The sequence below is a fragment of the Heliconius melpomene genome, chromosome 14 (genome assembly GCF_056956725.1).
Source record: "Heliconius melpomene rosina isolate 202511_hmr_F chromosome 14, ASM5695672v1, whole genome shotgun sequence".
Classification (NCBI taxonomy): domain Eukaryota; kingdom Metazoa; phylum Arthropoda; class Insecta; order Lepidoptera; family Nymphalidae; genus Heliconius; species Heliconius melpomene.
In genome coordinates, this window is record NC_140402.1 from 5,176,395 (window position 1) to 5,197,717 (window position 21,323).

Consider the following 21,323-nt stretch of genomic DNA (forward strand, 5'->3'; position numbering starts at 1 on the left):
TACAACTAGATATATTAAAATACTACAACTACAACTATACAATTTTTTATAAGCAAAAACATTTCTACAAGTGAAATCGACATATTAACCTTAAAATCAAACGCGCAAAGCTGTAGATAGATAATTCATTATAATTAATAGCGGGCCACATATGTTTTTTTGCAGGACTTGCATCATCTCGGAGTGTGCAGGTTCGCTTACGTCTAGCTCAATTGATGAATTGAGAACCTGTTTACCCTGATCCGCTGGCGGCGGTGACACGGTTAGCTGGACACCTCCCTCGTGGTTTAGTGCTTAATGTGGTATTTATTATGAAAGAACGTGGAGGTCGTAAGTTGAAATTCTGCGAGATTATTTTTTTTTATCAGCTTCACACTGGGTTAGCAAGAAGGAACTATGGGAACGGTGCCAAGACACCCCGTTTCTTACATTTCCGCCGAATTCTGTTGGCATTGCGTGTTGAATGGCGGAATATAACTCCATGCTTTGACTCGACAGCAGAGCGAAGAAAAGAAAATATTATACATTTATAAAGTGGCGAATAGAAGTGTCCTGGAGAAATGGGAAACGGAATGTCTTAGCTAATATTAAGTTTCCAGGGTCTCTCTGCCTACCCTTCCTAGTGAGCGATACAGCTTAAAAAATCCACATAATTTATTTGTTATTTATAAGGAAAATCTCTAAACAATAAAAAATATGAAATCAAATAAAATATGGCAACCCAAAAGCCTACATCTTTTCTGACTTTCCCAAATAAGATTCATGTAACGTTATGTCCTTGTTTGTATACAAGCTGAATTATAAAAAAAAAGATGTCTTTTAAAGTTTCACTTCTTTGAATTGTATTTAAATCATATATATCTAACTGTAGGTATATGCTAAGAAATTAAATAAATAAAATAAAAGAATGTGGGGAACAGAGTGTCATAACACTAGGTTCCTACTGATGAATGGTGAAGCTAATTTATTTTATGATAATGTTAAAAAAACAATAATCTCGTCTTATCACAATATTTTAAGCAAATAAATTAGAATTTTCTATTTCTATCATCTTTAGTAATTATTTATTTTAATCTTATATTAACACGCTTAATACCAGTTGCAAATCCCACACATATCTAGTCGTTAGATTATAAACAGGACGTAAAATAAATAAACTTAACTCAGAACAAGATAAATGAAATTTTATTGGCGAAAACACTTATGTATTAAAAGCGAGCAAATAATAACAATATATATACATATCAAAATCGTTGTAATCTTATCAAAATTAGCCAATCTTAATATAGAATCGCCATAACTGATAATGATATTATGATAATGGATAAATTTGTATCAGTTTTAATTGTTTTATTAAACTTACAAGTTGCGAATATGGCAGAGAAAGTGAAAAAGAAGCCATTTTTTAATTTGAAACGTTGGAATAGTCAAAAAGGTGTAGATGATGCTTCTCCTACCCTGACGCCTCAGCCGCAAAGTAGCCCTCCTGTATTTAAACAAGCTATACCAGCTGTATCATCTCAGAGATCTATGAATTCAGCATGTGATACAATACCAAGAAAGTAAGCTAAATTTGTTTTAATAATAGATGAAAAATAAATTAAAAAGATCAAAAAAGGCGGTGTTTTTAAAGTTCTTTATATCTAATTATAATACAATCTTTATCACTAAAATCTATTAAAAGTGTTTGTAAATATCTAGGTTCATAATCATTACAAATCTATTATTATTGAAAAAAAAGGGCCTACAGGCTCTAACCTATTGTTAAGGCACCCCGTTTTCCAATTTCCACCGAATTCCAGAGAAATTTCATGCTAAGTGGTGGAGCTAAACGCCGCGCTTTGCCTCGAGATCAGAGCGAAGAAATAACAATCGCTTGTGTTCCTGCGCCACGAATGACTTCAAGTGTTTATTGAAACGATAACATTAATTACAATAATTTACTAACAAATCAACATTCAAAAGATATAATAGTTTATTTAACCAAACCACTTTTAAAAATCTATTAAATAAGTTAAATGGTGGTATTCTATAAGTGTTCGTCAAATTAGTATGCCTCGTCGAAACTGTAGTTGGCAACGTACAATACAAAATACCTTATGTATGTGAGGATGGTCGTAAATTCTCCAATAATGACCAGGGCTTGCGACATCATTGGCTTCATTTTTATTTTCGTTTTTAAATTTATGCCATGTTCAAATCCTTCTTTTTCTTTTATGGTGAAAATATTTACTTTGCCATATATGGTATTTACAATATGCGAGGTTAAGCCCCGCTATCCAATATGTTAAATTCAAATGGGTTAAAGGTCAACCTAATGAAGTAAAATCAGCTTCACGCTATACCCCGCTTACTGCTGGGTTGGCAGAAGGAACCTAGTGTTAAGATACTCCGTTCTCTATTTTCCGCGGAATTTTGGAGGCGTTGCGTGTTGAGTGGCGGAACCAGAGCCAACGCGAATGGTAGTGAGTCCAGTCCACCTCCAGTGAGAATCGAACACAGCGTTTACAGCCGTTTGTGCCTGGACTCACATCTGGCTTTTATTATAATTATTTCTTATTTATTCCTTAGTTACCGACAAGAACATCTTAGTAAAGCTTCCTCTCTTTTAATAGGTTATCAGCCGGCGGTCTCAAGGAGCTCGTCCAGTGCGCACTATGCCTGGAAGTTCTAAATAGACCAAAAATGTTGCCATGTCAGCACACTTTTTGCTATGCATGCTTAAAAGCATATGTTTCAGGTTTGTTATTTTTTTTTAATAATTTAACTAATTTGCGAAGCCTTTACTAATTAGCACGTAATTTTAAAAGCTAATTTAATTAATTTTGCTTAAAATATATTCTATATTTATTGTAAATTATTTCGTTCAAAAAATTAACGTATAAATAGCTTTATTTGTATATCTTGCAAGCTTAATTAAACATAATATGATTACATAAAAAAGAAGAATAATGGAGAAAAATAAAGACATATTCTGATGATGCCTTTAGTCTTCTTTTGACATAAGTACGCAAATCTTTATAATCCTGCATCCCCAATAAAACCACATTTTATTGTAAAACGAGTAAAATCTATCATATCATTAAGTAAATCTAAATTTAAAGATAGATACATTATCTTTTATATTATATCAATTTAATATAATATTAGTCAGTCAACCATATCTTTATTATTAGTCACCGATTATAACATTAATTTTATGACTTCATAAAACAGTATATTTCCAATGATTTCAGATTTTCCAATAATCTCTTGTCCAATATGCCGTACAAGGATTCAGGTGCAAAACTCACAATTTGTGGACAATTTGCCATCTAATCTATATATAGATACCCTCCTAGCAATGGCTGGTATAAATGAGGGGAAAGAGAAGAAGGTGGAGACTCCTCCTGTAACTCCTAATAATATGCAGAGTGTGGATCTCTTCGCGGCCGGTGTGAGATGCACGCATTGCAAGAGTATATGTGATAACGTTGACGTTACGTACTGTGAACATTGCAAATTGGTATGTTCAAAATAATAAAAAATTATTTATTAATAATAATAATTTCGATTAATAATTTTTTCGAGTGTTTACTCTAGAATGGATATGGATTCAAATTCCATATATGAAAAAGTTAATATTAGAAAAATTAAGGTGTAAATTAATACTTATTACTTCCAACGAGAATGGACATATGAAGGAGAGGGGCCGGTTGAGCCGTGCCCACCCCAGAAATTTTACTTACAACAAAATTTGTCCCCAAAAAAAGGACAAACGAACATAGCTGTTCAAAGCTAAAAACCACCCCTCCAAAAAAAATCTAAGTACCATAATGCCTCGTAGGCACCTACATTGTGAAAAATTGAAAACTGAGCCTTACCACAGCCTCGATATTAAAAAAAATCATGAATACTTACTAATATCTAGTACATACAAACTCGTATAATAAGAATTAGCAAGATTTTCTCTAATTAGTAATCCCATAAAACATTTATTGATAGTCTAATGCCATCTTATTTTAGAGCTTCTGCCGGGTTTGTTGGTCACAACATCTAGAGGACATGCGGACTCAATTAGGATCCATTTTAAAAGAACTAGATTCCGCCGCCAACCGGCTCGAACATAAAATAGAACATTACAAGGTAAGCTTTCTCTAAATTGCAAATAAATATCAATGAAATGTCATCTTTAGATAATATTTTAATTATAATATTATTATTAATTCAATTGTTTTGTTGTCGATGTACTGATGCTTATCTTTTTAAAGATAAGTTTCAAGAAATTGGACTAAATATTCCTTTAACATATGAAAAACTTGTATATAATTCACATTAACTTCCTAACTTCTCCTAAACTAAAACATAAGTGTATATAATTTAGGACCGCTGTGAACGTATCGTCGAACATATAAACATAGCAACGGAAGAAAAAATAAATGAAATTCTAGAAGCGAAAATGCAATTATTGAAAAAGGCGACAGATTTACAAAAATCAAGAGATATGTCTGCGTTGGCCTTAAAAGCGTCTTTGGATGAAGCACGGAGCGCCGTTACCCTTGCAATGAATGCGAAAGAACATACTGAAGATACTGACGGGGTAACATTAGCTAAACAGAATTTTAATATTTTTTATGTATTCTTATTTTATTTTACTTACTTATATCTAGCTTACTTTTTAAGATAAATTATATTATCCAAATTATTAATTGAAAATTAATTTTTAACAGTACCTTTAAAGAGTTAATAATTCCTTGTCTAAGCAGGTATCTTGTTAATGTTATTTCAAATCTATTTCATATTAGAAAAAACTTGTAATTTGTTAGACTATAGGTAAACAAATAATGTTAGGAATTAGATGGCATTTTATTGCCACTTACCTATCCATTTCAAATACATCAAATATACAATATAGGTGGAGGAACCCTATGCTTTATCTAATTAGTTCTTGACAACCTGTTAGAACCTAAATAGTAAACTATAAAGAAATTGTTAATAAATATCTATAATTAAAAAAAACTGTTCCAAACGTTTTTAAAGAAAATGAAACTAAAACTTTCCAGGTAGCGACTTTTATAAACATACATCAAAATACATTAGAACTCCTATCTGAGGTATCCAAATGGGATTCAGAAAAGTATACATTCGACAAAGAGAACTTTAGTATAGAAGCTGACGAGGCCACACCTTGTGATGCCGAATCTGAAGACCCCGTACCAGAAGCAGCAAAAATGTATGACCCGATGGAAAGTGAAACCAGTTTATCAGTATTTTATAGGTACTTACTTAATATATTTTATTTCATTTTCGCATCTCTAGAATTCGGTCGGGGCGGCATCGTTTCGGGGACGAAGTGTCAGTGCCCATAAATCGCAAAAACTAGCAGAGATAATAACGAAACTCACTAAAATAATCGTATAATATTTTTTAAGAAAAACAAATTGAAATATTATAAGAATTGTCTTATTTTTATGTTTTACTAGCGGCCCGCCTGCGTGAACTACGTTATTATTAATTTCTGTCTCCCAGAGTACCTACGTCCTATAAGTGACGTCCATGTAAAATTTAAGAATCTTAGCGTTTGTAGTATCGAAATTTCATACAAGCTTTCAACCCCAAAAACAGCCCTTTAGAAGTAGAATATTGCAAATTCCCGTCTTAGGGAGCACCTTATAAATAACTCCTATGCAAAATTTAAGATTCCTAGCACATGTAGTTTCTGAGATTTCGTGATGAGTGAGTGACCTTTCGATTTTATATATATACTAGCGGCCCGCTCGCGGTTTCACCCGCGTGAACTATGTTATTATTAATTTCTGTCTCCATGACTACGTCCTAGTGACGTCTATGCAAAATTTGAGACTCCTAGCATTTGTAATAACGAACTTTCATACAAACTTTCGACCCCAAAAACAACCCCTTAGAAGTCGAATATTGCAAATTCCCGTCTTAGCGAGCACCTACGTCCTATAAATAACTCCTATGCAAAATTTGAGATTCCTAGCACATGTAGTTTCTGAGATTTCGTGATGAGTGAGTGACCTTTCGATTTTATATATATATAGATATAATGATATTTAAAACATATCACATTTAAGATCCCGAAACTTCGTACCCCATTACGTATGGCGTAAAACATCCCGTCCAGCCGGTGTGGGCGTCAGTCCCTGGAACAACCACCTCTACATTTGCGGCATCGACAGCCACAGCGTCCTCGTGGTGGAGAGAACTAAAGCTAAAATTATAACTAGGTTGTCCTGCGAGGAGATGCTTTGCCCTGTCCATATTGCCTTTATGAAGACTTTAGGAGAGATTTATGTTACTGGTAAGTTTATGTTACTGAATTTTTTTACAGTCAAATAAATATGTGCTTAAATTTTATATTATTTGTTTTAGACAAATGGAAACACTGTATCCACGTGTTTTCTAAAGACGGAGAGTACATTAGGTCTATAGGCCAGAAGGGAAGTCGTGATGGAATGTTCCGGTCACCAGAAGGTATAGCGACTGATAACGCAAATCTTCACATATACGTGGTTGACACTGGCAATGATAGAGTGCAGGTATATTTAATATAATTATAATAAAAAAATTATCCGCCTCACACTGTATCCCGCATATATCCGAGAAGGCAGACGGAACCTTCCGTTCCCCACTTGCCGCTGAATTTGTTGAGGCATAGCGTGTTGAGTGGTGGTACTCAACGCCAAGCTTGCAAGCTCGAAAAAATGAAAATTTATTTTTTTCGTTTCTTCGAAAATATAATATAGGAATCGAACTCACAACCTGTCGTGTTGACAGTCGCACAATCATGCCAATATACACTTTTTGCCTTTAAAATATCTTTTTTTTTCGGAACCACAGGTAATAAAACCAGACGGCACCTTCCTACACCAATATGGAGTAGCAACAAGAAACCAGACTGTACAAACATCACTATGGGAAACAAAGGAAGTATTATGCACAGAATTCAACGCACCAACATCTGTCGCAATAACCAAAGACAGAGTCATAATTTTAGATAGCGGTAATAGACGCGTTAAAATATATAATAAACAGGATAAAACTAAAATACTTGAATTTGGTTCCTTAGGTCAGAGGAAAGGTCAATTTAGAATTCCTGAGGTGCTAGCTGTTGACCCGTTGGGATTCATTTTAGTTGGTGATTCAGGAAATTGTAGAGTCCAAGTTTTCAAACCTAATGGCCAATTAGTAAGGGTTTTTGGACGACTTGGCACGGAACCGGGCAAGTTTGGCTGGATTTCTGGAATACATGTAACGAAGCAATTGGATATAATTGTTAGTGATTCAAAAAATCATAGTGTTAACTTCTTTTAATATTAAATTTCTTCGTATGGGAATTGAATCCACAACTTGTAGCGTTTATAGTCATAGGCTTGTGCCCCTGCGCTACGACTAGCCTATTTAGTTAATATAAAGAAATACAATTTATTATATAATATTATTACATTAAAATTATTGTACAAACTAAAATCTAAAATCTATCTATATTTTATTCACCAATTTAGATCATATTTTCGATAATTACAGACATTAGGTGATACCGACGTATAATGTAACAAAATAAAAAACTTTGAGTGTTAACAAAAACACATTTATTTTAAAAGAAAATATAAATGACTTTGTTAGATCACTGGTTTATACAAAATAAAGTAAAATGTATACATGTCAAGTTTTATTTTTTCCCCAGAATAAGGATATTTATGTGACATGAAAATGATTTTTTTAAATTATTAATTGTGGCAAAAGAGGCCTTAAATTTTATGATGTTTTAAAAGATATTTAAGAAGACGTATCAAAACCGTTCAAGAAGCCGGTTCGTGACGAAACGTTCAATTTTTTATACGTTTTCTAAAATATTTTTCAAAACTTAGTGTGGTATTTAACATTTTAAAAATATTTAAAATATTCTACAATATTTGTGACAGCAGTGGCACTACAACACAATATACATACAAAAAATGTACTAAAATCAAGATTAAAAAAAATATACACCTTGTAAATGACGTAAGAAATAAAGATAATCTATAAGTATTACAAAATGTAAATATGGCGAATGTCAGTCTCGATTTGGTGGTACATGTATATATTTATTTATAAGTATATTATTTACACTATCGAAACTGACTTCTGATAATTTCATTAAAAATACTTAAAACTAATGAGAATTTACATTTAAACTAATACTTTAAAGCCATCGTGAACATAATTTCGAAATTAGTTTGTTACTGACATGATGCGGTAGTGTCTGACTGTATACTCGATGGCTGTAGGTTCGGTTCCCAATAGGCAAGAGTGAATTATTTTCATTTCCTATCTATGTGTACAAAACAAAGCGCAGCGTTGAGTTACGCCTCGACTATGAATCTCGAAGCTAGGCGGGAAAAATCTCATGTGTCAATCTTTTGTGATAAACTGATAACTTTAAATTGTTTGAAAATTGGTACATATAACATTTATTTTTTACTAGTATTTATAGACAAACTATGAAGTAAGACTTTAACAATTGGTGTTGTATTATAATATTATATAAAAAGCACAATACTATTGTAACAGTTCACACAGAGGTAGTATTAATTGATCTAGTTTATATAACATTTAACATATATTATATACTTAGTAAAGTAAAATAATTACAATTTAAAAATTTCACAAGATACATATAAGCTCTTTTAAGATCTTTCAATAGTACCTATAATTTGAAACATGTTATGTGATGTTTGATTTTGATGACATGAGAAGTAAAGAAAAAACTGTCAGGGTGAAATTAAATATAAATTACATTTTTCATAGTTGTTTCAATTTTCAAGACGCTAAAAACTAACATAATTATATCTGATAATAAATATAATACTGATATTTTAAATATCAATCCCTGTATCAAAATTTCTGTTAATTTAAAATAATTACAAAAAATAAAGAACTTCACAAATTTCTCATGGTATTCAAACATCACAGTTAAATTGTGTTATATGATTCGAGACAGGACAGACAGGTTCGAGAAATAATAACATTATTTAATAGTTTTAGATTATAAAGCTCAAATATGAGCCATTTTGTGAGCAAACCAATAGAAGTTTATTTATTTAAAAAAAAAAACAAAAAAAATGTTGTATGGAGATTCTCTATACACTTATTCTAATGAGCACCAATATTGGTACACTAATAAAAAAAATATATAAAGGTGGTTATTTGTGACATATACATATGCAGAAAATTCATAGCCAAAACATACCAAATAAAAAATGTTTGGTTATTTATTTTCTTCTTCATTAGAAGGAAGCTATTATAATTAACTTAGACAATTAAAAAAAAATCAATCAATTGTATTAAATAATAATTTGAAAAACAAAAACAGTTTGCAAGAAAATATGTGATTAGCAAACATTATGAGAATTGTTGTTAACATTTTTGTGTTTTCCGAATTCATTAGCAAAGGTACTAAAATGTTATCAAGTACATTTCACTTAGTGTCATGTAAAATTAAAGTAGGTTATATTACAAGATATATATACAATAATGAACCATAACGGCACCATAAAATCACCATAAATTGATTGTCCAAAAAATTAATTTTACAGACATAACCAAACAATTTTTACTATAACAATTATAATAATAAGAAATGGCAATTTGTCTAGGTATAAAGAATATTATTAAGAAGATCTACAAGACTGGCACCTACTCACTGGATGACTCTCACCCAACACTACCGAGTCAGATTCAACGGGAGGTCCTTCACTGCTATCATGTTGCCTCTGGAATGAAATAAAATAGTAAATAAAGTAAATCAATTTGAAACACTGCATATTAAATACTGGAATTTGATGTTGCACTTCCTTGTTTATAGCAGATATATGAAAATATTAATTTATGAGTGTTGCTTTTGGCATAAAATATAATTATCATATATTTTAAAAGTACCTTTAGTTCTGTTGCTAAGCTGCGGAATGTATCCTCAACATTTGTGTTATCTTTGGCTGACGTCTCCATAACAAACATTATTTCAGGAACATAGCGACAAAATGACTTAGGTTCATCTGGCTCTACTTCTCGCTGATCTGGTAAATCACATTTATTCCCTATTAAAGAAACTATTACATTTGATGATGTGTAACGTCTCACTTCCTCTATCCACTTTTGCAAGGATAGAAATGTCGATCTTTTTGTTATATCATAAACTGAAATTAAAAAACTGTTGTTAATATATCAACTTTGACAGTTTTAGAGGATAATAAAAGTTGGTATATAATTAATATCATAATATGTAAATAATACGACGCACATACCGATAATAACTCCATTCGCTGAGCGATAATAGCTTTGTGTTATTGTTCGAAAGCGTTCTTGTCCTGCAGTGTCCCATATCTGAAGCTGAATTTTACACGATTAGTCAATTATAGATTGGGATATATAAATTTCTAAATGATATACAAACCTTGACCTTCTTCCCGTCTACTAATAAAGTTTTCATTGAAAAGTCTACGCCTATTGTATTGCCGTGTCTTTCTATGAAGTTACCGGATTTCAGTCGTTGCACAATACATGTTTTCCCCGTTCCACAATCACCAATAAGGACAATTTTAAATAAATAGTCAAATTGTTCGTCAGGAACACTCATTAACGTGTTGGGATTACGGTTACTCATGACTAAAAAATGGTAAAATTTACAAAAATTATGTTTACGTTGTTCACCTGACAACCATTTCTCAAATATTAAATTTTATGTCAAAAGTTTTGTTATAAGCTATGCAACTTAGTATTGCCATCTAAATCATATTTTTTTTAAATAATATAATACATCGTAGTACACCTATGCAAACTTTATAAAATGAAATAGAAAAATTCATGATATTAATAATATTAATTATAATGTTTATTGTTTTAAATGAATACTATTATCAATAAAAAATACACAATAAAATTCAATATATTTAGATTTCTGAACGATTATTGAGTAATAAATGTTGGCGGCATTGTACCCCAATGTCATTAAAAAATTTAATCAAATGTCAAATTTCAAAAGAAGGGATTCATTAATTTATCACAAGTAAACAAATAATTTAAAATTTACAAAAAAACAATGCAAAGCGTGTTGGTATTATTACTTATTCCCTTTTTTATAGGAGTCAATCATGCGATCGAGGTAGTTTTTGTCATTATTTCTTTTCCGAACATTTATTACAAATGTTTACGGTCTCCTTATCATGAAAAATTTCATTTTAGATTCCAGAAAAATTTCAAAAATCAAATCATACCAATAATTGGGCTGTGCTAGTGGATACTTCACGATTTTGGTTCAATTACCGGCATGTTGCGAATGTTCTTTCAATTTATAGAAGTGTCAAACGGTTGGGGATACCAGATAGCCAGATTATACTTATGATATCTGATGACATGGCTTGCAACCCACGAAACCCTCGTCCTGCAACTATATTTAATAATGCTCATGAACAAATAAATGTTTATGGAGATGATGTTGAAGTTGACTACAGAGGATATGAAGTAAGAAAATTGGATACCTATCTTTATGATTTAAGGTTACATAGTATGTTTGATTCAGTCTTCTGTCACCAATATAGCTTATACATAAATAAAACCAACAAAAATTTGTTATAATTCTAGGTATCAGTAGAAAACTTTGTTCGTCTTCTCACTGGCCGAGTGCCACCTGATACTCCAAGGTCAAAGCGGTTACTCACAGATGAAGGCAGTAATATTCTTATTTACTTGACTGGCCATGGTGGAGATGGGTTTTTGAAATTTCAGGACTCTGAAGAAATTACTAGTCAGGAATTAGCTGATGCCTTAGAACAAATGTGGCAGAAAAGAAGGTTTTTCATTATATTGTTATTTTAAGTTTAGTTTAGTGTAGTTGTTTTTTTTCCCATATTGCAGAAGAAGCAAAAAGAGCATGTAGTTCTGTTTTCCATGCTTACTTAACATACCACACCACATAGTTTACTGTCAAATTCCTTCCATTTTAATAGCATCACCACAGCCTTTTTATTATATTCAGATTGTTGGGAATGTTTTGCTTGGAATTTAGTTTGTTTGGACCTTGCTATCTAAAATAAAAAAAACACATGTTATATATTTAAAGTATCTTTTTAGTATACAGGCGAAATATTTTTAAAACACCTTTATTTAAAAAAGCTAATTTTCAGATATAATGAGATTTTTTTTATAATCGATACATGCCAAGCATCATCTATGTATGAAAAGTTTTACTCTCCCAACATCCTTGCTACAGCCAGTAGCCTAGTAGGGGAGGATTCTCTCTCTGTAAGTATATATTTTCTATTATATTTTTATCATAACTTTAAAGTTATGATAAAAATATAATAGAAAACTCTTATTTTAACTTACCAATATGGAACATTCTGTAATATACCGTCACCATACATACCATCTTAAAGATTTTTTGAAAATTGTAGACAGTGTTTCATATCACTTCCACTTTTACTGTGATAATGTGATATCTAAAGTTAATTTTTATTAAATATTTATTTCTATTATCAGCAGTAATATTAATTAGAAAAACATTGTAAAATAGAAAATAATTGTAATATATTTTCATTGCAGCACCATGTTGATTCAGCCATTGGAGTTTATATAATAGACAGATATACATACTATGTATTGGAGTTTTTGGAGAATGTGCACCCTAATAGTGAGAAAACAATGTCAGAATTTGTAAGTTCATGTAACCTAATATACACATCTTTTATATATACATGAATAATAGGAAATATATAAATAATATAATTTAGACTATATCTCATATAGGCAGGTAGGCAGAGAAAACCTAGCGTTAAGACATCCTTTCTTAGTAATCCACACTCACTTAGTAATCTCACCAGAAAATGAAAATTAAATGAGTGGGGATTGAAATAACACATTTACGGTCAGACTCTATCCCACAATACCAGAATGGCCTCAAATATGTATTATCTACATTTATTCTAATATAAAATCTGTTGAATTATGTTTTATAAAAACTAGTTAATTATTATAGCATTATTTATATTAAATTTCAGCTTGCCGTATGTCCGAAAAGTGCTTGTCTATCAACAGTAGGTGTTCGGCGTGATCTATTCAAGCGTGATCCCAGTAAAGTGCCCATCACTGATTTCTTTGGGTCAGTAAGGAAAATAATTATGACAACAGATTATATTGATATAAAAGTGAGGCCTAAGAGGAAAAAGACTGCATCAATGTAAGTTAACATAAAACAATATATTTTTTAAAACAATATATATATGTTTAACTTCTTTAAAATGATATAAAATCTTTACATAAATAGTAGTCTATGTGTTATTCTTATGTATGAACTATATTATTCTAAAGCTTTATTTAAATTTATTCAGTAGTTATTTCAGTTGTTCAGTTTCTGATTGTGTAAACTTTTTTAAAAACTGATTGACTTAAGATACTTATATTTGCAATTAATAAATGATTATTTTCTTAATATTGCAGAAATAACACAAAATTACCTGAGAAGAGAGAGTATCTACCTCAATTTCCCATGCATTTAGTCAAATCTGTAGTGTGAAGTGTAGAATAGTAAGTAAGTTACTGGTTGTATTATTATGAACAAAATAAAAATTACTTTTAATTTTATTGCATGTTGTTTCATTTATTAATAACTTACGTTAAATAACTGTAAAGTTTAATTTAAATCAGTTCAGTAATTTTTGCGTGAAAGAAGAAACCTCACAAACTTTCACATTTATAATATTAGTAGAATAAATGATAATATTCCTTTGATTTTATAACATCTTTATATACCTAAATTAAGGTCGCATCCCAGTAATATACAATGAAATTTTGCAAACCACGCAATGGCGTTTCAAGCTTCGATTTTACAGAGTTACTTAAAAGTAAGTAAGGTTATAAATAAAAACTGAAAAATAAAAAAAATGTGGGTGATCATAACAATATTTTGCTGTATAAAGAAATAAAACAACATCCCCAGATTTTTAACTAATATTTATTTCTCTATAAGTACTAAGAATAAAATTTTTCATTAACATCATTTAACACAACCGATTCGATAGTTTGATTCGATAACACAATTTATAGCAACAACACTCATGCTGATATGAGATCAAAATCTAAGGATCTATAGCACCATTTCAGTTACTATCTAGGCCATTAATTTGGTCTAACAATCGTCCCATATATTATCTAAGTATATAAATCTAAAAGCGAAATATAATGGTGAACAATATTTATAATAATTTAAAATTTTTAAGTTATTAATAATATCTACATACTTTTTTTTTTGAGAACGTGGCAAAAATAATTGATATGTAAGCTGAATATTTTGAGGTCATTATTTTTTTAAAAGAAAAAAATATACACGCTTTGCTTTAATTTATGTTGTATTAAAATATTTTATTTTTTTCTTATATATTTTTCTTATAAAATATCAATCATCTCCCGCTTCTAAATATAACTAATATGGTGTATCGATTTCTTTTATAATTTAATATAAACAGTGACGTTATCACATACCTATTGACTTTTAGTACCAAAATCATCTATTTCTTTATTTTAATTATATACTATTTATTTATGTGATAACGCCTGTGTACTATTATTCTAAATCTTAAGAATTAAATCTGCTACGACCTAAAATGTGCTGTCGCAGTATTTAAAATTGCCACCCATAATATCAATCACGCAATAACACGAAAATAATTACAAACTTTAAATAAAATAATGATCTAATAATGTAATAATATAAAACAAAACAATACGTGTAAAAATATAACAATTCCTGCAATTTATTTATGGCTGCAATATTTTTTTTATTTGTTTTAATTTTTATGCTTATCCACATTTATTTTTCTTTTTACTGCTATGACTAGGCAAGTAATTATTTCATCTGACATTACATTACTTTTATTTGTAACTAACTACAAGTTATAATATAAAGAAACTTTTTAAATATTTTAGAGTGAAATAGAAAAAAAAACTAATATTATAAGGATTTCAATATAAACAAGCCATTATTAATATAATTCTCATCCACATTTCGCTGGGCAGCGGGACTTAGTGAGTGACATTATGTCACGTCACTCGGATACCCAGTGGCCAGTGGTGTTTTATCTTTAGCCCCTAACAAGTGCACCTAGACTAGTCCCAAATATTTATTTTAATATTACAAATTCTAATATTTAAAATACAGTATTATATTTTTTACGTTGTCTAATAATAAAAACTGACTAAAGAAAGTTAAGCTCTCGGTATATAACGTACTTACAAAATAATATACATAAATAATTAACTGTAAGTGCCTATTCCTTTGTTGTACTCCTGAATTACAATTTTATATGTAACAAATGATAGATATCTAACACTTTCAACGATACACTGTTAAGGATTGATTTTTATTAGTTCATTTGTGACGAATAATCTCCTATATATTATTTAATATGAATTAAGAAAATAAAAATATTAATTTTCATATTATCTTGCGAATTTGGTATGAAAATTAATATTTTTCGTAGGTAAATGCTTCAACAGAATCATCTAACAATAATAATTAATAATATTTATATAATGGAGTTTCACATTTGTACTTTATATTACTTTTAAATTTAATATAGATAATAATATTTTATAAAATTGTAATAATTTTAAGTAGTCAATTAGTAATTTGAAAGATATTTTTTAATACATACTTAATTACATTAGATTTTTAAATTGCTCAGCATTAAAGAAATTAGAACGAAATTTATTAATTTCTATTGAAACTTCGTCTTATTATTAATGATGAATACGGAAGCACTAATTATTTTGTTATCGTATTAAAATAGAGTATTTAAATTTACATTACACTCTAATACCCATATTAACTAAATTATATGAGTAAATCTACATCATTTACAATTTGTTTAAATATTTACATTTACAAATAACAATTTAAGCTAATATTCCTACTTTCTAAATAGCATAATAAACATTCAAATATAATAATAATTTGTAACAAAATATTGGAAATAATCGAATATCATCGCTAATTAATATTTACAATTGACTGTAACCAAATAAATATACTTAAAATTAAAATTCCATTTTATAAATTAGGTAGTATAGCTTAAAAAAAATAATTTAAAAACATAACCAATATGGAAAATTTCAATACATAATAAATATGAATATAATATAATGAATTAAATATAATTTTAATGATGTTTGTTCGATTTAAAATTTTTATGAACCGATCGAAAAGGTGACTTTGCTTATGCCTTACATTCAGTCTTCCATTTTCCGCCATCAATCACCTCGTCGCGCCTTTTTAGCGATGAAAAGCATTCAGTTTGTTTATGGGTTCTGGCGCTCACCCGTGACTGGTGCCCTCGTCTTTTTTAATTATCTCATAATAATTATCTATGGTGTAGTTAAACAATTGGAAGTCGTATCTGGAAAATTATAGCTTATTGTAATATATAATTTATTGTATTTTTGTTATTTATTAACATACAAAACATTTATAGCTAATTTATGAGGTTTTTACCTACATATGTCTAAGTTTATGGGAACCTGGAAAGCTAGTGTTAAGTCGCTTCGTTCCCATTAAGACACTTCAGTTCCCCAGTTTTTTCTCGAGTCGGAATCGAACCCACCTTTCGAACCTTGCCGTGGTATTTTTTTTTAGAAAATATGGTTAAAATGGAATTTCGAATAGAATTATAATGTTATTTTATATCGTAGGACAGGCCGTGACCTTTTGTTAGTTAGATAAGAAAGCCAGTATATGCTTAGAAAAAATACTTGACTTAAGGTCACCCCTGCAGGTAGATTGACTTTATAATAATCTATTACAACATAGTAGAGTATAAAGAATTATACTTTATAAGTATGCAAGTTAGTTTAGAATTATATAAAAAAATAGACAGTTATGGAGCAGAGAGAACCTATTGTCAAGACATTCCGTTCTCCACTTCCTGCTCAATCGTGGTATCACGTTTAGGGCGGAATTTAACACCGCGTATCGTCGTTTCAGATCGAGAAAGTGAAAATAATTTATTCCTCCGAGTGAGAGTAGAGTAAATCATAACAACATATATTATAAAGACATTTTTGTAGAATGCATATTTATGTAAAAACAACAAAAAAACTACATTCGACTAATATATTCTTTTTAAGGCCGTGTCTTAGATTGTCCTTTATAAAAAAAGAGTGATTTGTCACTACATTATCTGTGTTTGTCGAACGGAAGTGCGTGCGGCAAACCATTTATTTCTATAACAACTCGGGCCCGCCCCTTATTCACACAAAACAATATGTACCCAGGCTAATTGCCTGGCGCCCCCAGCAGGGCACCGCCCTACAACCATAAATTGCGTAATTTTCATAATTTTTTTACATAGTTCCTAAAGTTTTATCTTAAAATAATATTCGTATGTTTGACCAAAAAGGTATTTAATAATTATCTTCTTATTGTTAAATATCTTATTTCTATTTGTTTATTTAGTAGGTATTTGTGTCAACAGCTTTTTCTCAGTATACTTTTTTTTACTATGGTTATTTAAATGTTATTACTGGAGAGACTTGATTGACTTATAGAAATGTTAGCTTAATTAAATAGGTGATATAACAATAAAAAAATGATAACAATACTAAAAATTATATTACAATCTTTTCGCACACAGCAAGCATTACCTACGTGTTGAGTGGCGGAACCCAACGCCCCTCCTCGCGGATATTGAAACCACAACCTGTCGCGTTTACAGGCACACCTTGTGTCCCTGCTCCACGATTTATAACTTTTTTCTACTAATTAATGTTTCCACTTACCTGTACAAATTGTAAAGACCATCAAGTTGAGATTTCTTCAAACGTGAATACAGGTGATTAATGTTATGCAACGTGTTGGTGCCTTTGCCGCTGTTCCGCCATTCGGGCTTGACGATATCTTGGAGACGCGCCATTTGTATGAGAAATCTTTGGTCTTCCTGTAATATGCATAGAATAGAATTTAATATGCTGTTCTACTTATTGCTTGTGGCTTTACATGTAAGTTTTTTTCCAGGTTCACGCTGTATCCTAGTGTTAAAACACTTCGTTTTCGTTCCACCATGTGTTGAGTGGTGGCACTCAACTCCGCGTTTTGCCTAGTACTAAAGCGAAGAAATGAAAATATTAAATATATCATTTCCAAAATTGGAAATGTATTCAGCTATTTATGCTCTTCTGATAAAGTCAATGTAATTTATTTAAGAAACATATTTTGAATTTTGATGTATTATATACAGATATATTACTCGAAAGAAATTATTGGTTAGCAACAACGACAGAAATTACCAACAACAAAAACAACAAAAGTTATTGAAATTGTAAAGGACCAATCAAAAATGAGTGAAATTTAAGAATACATAAGAAAAGTCTTTTTATCTTTTACTTTTTCTTAATTTAAATATTATATAAAAATAAAAATAGCCTACAAGTGACAATATAAACACCCAAACATGTCCACCCACCATATATTTGTCAATTATTACTAACTTATTTGGACATTAACAACCCAAAGACAGGTTAGAAGACAAACAAGCGATAGTCCTTGACATTTCTTGCAACGCAACTAAACCAATAAGTTGTCTTCTTTAGAGGATATTGGTTATATTATTTACTTGTAATTTCTTCTAATATATATTAAACGCACCTACTAGTACTATTATATTTTTTTATAGGTTTACAGAAAGCCTAGCGATAAGACACTTTGTCTTCCACATTTTTTCAAATCCTTGAAGCATTGCATCAACTCAGCAGCAGCAGCTGCTGAACTGCTGTTCAGCTGCAGAACTCAACGTGGAAGATGTAATATGAGTTTTCTATTGTAAAGTAGACATTTTATTTTTTTTTATTAATAAAGGGTATGTAAAATTTTTATTTTTAATTTTACCTCCACAAAAAACCAATGAAAATATTTATGTGAATAGAATAATTTATTAAATAAGCTATATTAGAACGAAACGTATTTCTCTCGATATTTATAAATTTTATTTGGAAAGAGATATTGACAATTCGGTCTTTGGAAAATTTTGATGGATGCAGGGAAGTAACATACAGGGTGTATATTATTCATATAGAATACGTATGAAGTAGTTAAAATTTGCTATAGCTTGTATTCTAATAGTCCTGATGATGCCCGAAATAATTGATGTTATAGAGTGAAAACATGTCTATAAATGTCTATATTTATTATTCGATATAACCTATTATATCTTTTTTTCTGAAGGCCTCAGGGCGGGATATACAGACAAACCGACAAAAAAATAACATGGCATATACACAACGTCGTCAAAAATAAAAAATATAGGAATTACAGGAATAATATAATAAATAAAGGAAACTCCAATACAAAATCCAATATAATTTATATAAACAAAATCTACAGCAACTCACAGTTTTAATTGCTTTTTATTTAATAAGCCACTCTCGTAATACCAAACGCTTAAGCGAAGAGCTCAGCTTTAGCGTAACACTAAGAACTTAAAAATTGGTTGAATTTTAAATACTTTATCCCATTTTATAATTATTGTATTAAATTTAAATAATAATGATTAAAGTGTTTAAACACTTAACAACGAGACCGGAGCAGTGGTCCATGTGTCTGGCTGTAAGCGCGATAGGTTATGGGTTCAATGTCCACTTGACGAAATGAAATATTTAATATTATTTTTTCATCGTTCTGGTTTTAGTGGTATCAGTGTGAGGCAAAATGTGGCGTTAAGTTCAGCTATTCAACACGCAATACCCCCAGAAATTGATGTCTTAAGCAACTAGGTTCTCTCAACCTCCCTTGCAATGAGATACAGCTAAACAAAAAATTAGTATGCTTGCATAAATCTAATCTTTCATAATATATTAACTGAGGCAAAACGTGACGTTAAGTTCCGCTATTCCGCCCGTTCCGCATGCAATACCCCCCTCCATACAATTAGGTTCCCTTAACCACCCTAACTGTGCGCGGGATACCTACAGTATTTAAATATAAAAATTAGTTTAATAGATATATGAATCGCTTACGTCCAAAGTTTCAAATTTCAGTATAACATCAAAGTTGAACTTGCAGGGCGTGCAGAAGTCGGTGTACGGCGTCCAGTGCATGTCTAGTGTGCGCTTTACTTTAGCCTCATCTAGCACGTACGACACGAACTCTTCGAACACTGGGTACCTCTCCGTGGGTGCAGGTTTGGGTCCCGACTAAAACAATAATGAGATAATTAAGCTACGAAGACATTATATAACGCCAGAAAAAAAATTAACTAAAAATACAAACGAAGTAATATAATATCATTAGGTTCTCTCATCCTAGCTTAAAAATACTGTACCTATATTGAAAAATAAAAGGTTAAGATTTTCACTTTTATAGCTTCACGCTGTATCCCGCACATAGCAGGGTAGGCAGAGGGAACATGGGAACCTCACCTTATCGAATACTGGAGACATTGTGTCGTTAACAGAGTCAGAAAATGAAAATATTAAATATTTCACTCTAGTGAGAATCGAACCCACTACCATACAAAATTCATCACAACAATTAATAATTCCGCTATGATGTATTCTGTCAACATAGCAAATGGATTATTATCCCAATTTGCTCATTACATGACAAGAGTAACCTTAATTGGCATTGAATTGACAACCATTGTTCGATGAAAAAATAAAACGGTTTTAAACAAGGAAAAATCACTTCTGGTTAGCAGTAAAAAATAACAGTTTACATTGCGAAGGAATTTTTAAATGTCTTACGAATACTAATGTGAGATACTGTAATGAATTATGTAAGAAGGGTACAATATTTATTAATTCGCTTGTATTTTTCGTCTTAAGCTTGATTTAAGGAAAACTTAGTTAAACTCTGTAAATTACTCTTTTCTGCTGAGGGTTTTGGATGTAGGCACCTATTGTTGAGAAAATGGTGAAAACTTGAGCCACAGTTTGATTACGATATTGTTTTTTCCAGCCAGCAGTGTTGGCAGAGGAAGCCTGGTGTTAAGATAAAACACTGCCCACTTTCCGTCGAATTCTGGAGACATTTTGTATTGAGAGGCGTAACTCAACGCCACGCTTTGCCTCAACAAAGAGAAGCAATAAAAATATTAAATATTTCATTTCCTCGAGTGAAAATCGAACCTACGACCTGTTGCATTAACAGTCACACGCGTTACCACTGGCCTCATTACTATATCGTTAGTAATTATGTTAAATAAGTAAATAATTATGTTTCAATTTCAGTAATATAATTTTTTATATTGTCATGTCAGATTTGAACCCACACTCCCTATAAAACTCTACGATAAGTA

General features: G+C 30.6%; 4 protein-coding genes across 7 annotated transcripts in view; 2 read left to right on the top strand and 2 right to left on the bottom strand.

The window, feature by feature from the left end:
* Window positions 1-1,333: 1,333 nt before the first annotated feature.
* On the top strand, window positions 1,334-7,659 carry LOC146532089 (uncharacterized). The gene is made up of 9 exons (XM_085197239.1): window positions 1,334-1,562; window positions 2,616-2,740; window positions 3,237-3,505; window positions 4,006-4,125; window positions 4,364-4,579; window positions 5,043-5,257; window positions 6,078-6,304; window positions 6,376-6,542; window positions 6,844-7,659. The coding sequence occupies exons 1-9, from the start codon at window positions 1,375-1,377 to the stop codon at window positions 7,315-7,317; spliced, it is 2,001 nt and encodes a 666-aa protein (XP_085053365.1). The 5' UTR covers window positions 1,334-1,374; the 3' UTR covers window positions 7,318-7,659.
* Window positions 7,579-10,725, bottom strand: Rab19 (RAS oncogene family member Rab19). The gene is made up of 4 exons (XM_085197240.1): window positions 10,439-10,725; window positions 10,290-10,374; window positions 9,925-10,181; window positions 7,579-9,758 (listed from the first exon to the last, which is right to left on the bottom strand). The coding sequence occupies exons 1-4, from the start codon at window positions 10,646-10,648 to the stop codon at window positions 9,657-9,659; spliced, it is 654 nt and encodes a 217-aa protein (XP_085053366.1). The 5' UTR covers window positions 10,649-10,725; the 3' UTR covers window positions 7,579-9,656.
* Window positions 10,726-10,987: 262 nt separating this feature from the next.
* On the top strand, window positions 10,988-13,623 carry PIG-K (Phosphatidylinositol glycan anchor biosynthesis class K). The gene is made up of 7 exons (XM_085197436.1): window positions 10,988-11,146; window positions 11,227-11,505; window positions 11,626-11,834; window positions 12,168-12,285; window positions 12,586-12,696; window positions 13,041-13,219; window positions 13,480-13,623. Exons 1-7 carry the CDS (start codon window positions 11,084-11,086, stop codon window positions 13,553-13,555), a joined length of 1,035 nt encoding a protein of 344 aa, XP_085053562.1. The 5' UTR covers window positions 10,988-11,083; the 3' UTR covers window positions 13,556-13,623.
* A 351-nt stretch (window positions 13,624-13,974) lies between these two features.
* Window positions 13,975-21,323, bottom strand: part of LOC146532092 (carbohydrate sulfotransferase 11) — a 49,026-nt gene continuing 41,677 nt past the window's right edge. For all 4 annotated transcript variants that reach the window (XM_085197056.1, XM_085197057.1, XM_085197054.1 and 1 more), the window contains 3 exons: window positions 20,044-20,220; window positions 17,812-17,969; window positions 13,975-16,433 (listed from right to left, as the gene is read on the bottom strand). In XM_085197056.1, coding sequence (XP_085053182.1) covers window positions 16,352-16,433; window positions 17,812-17,969; window positions 20,044-20,220 — 417 coding nt within the window. In that variant the 3' untranslated portion in view covers window positions 13,975-16,351. The remainder of the gene's footprint in view (window positions 16,434-17,811; window positions 17,970-20,043; window positions 20,221-21,323) is intronic.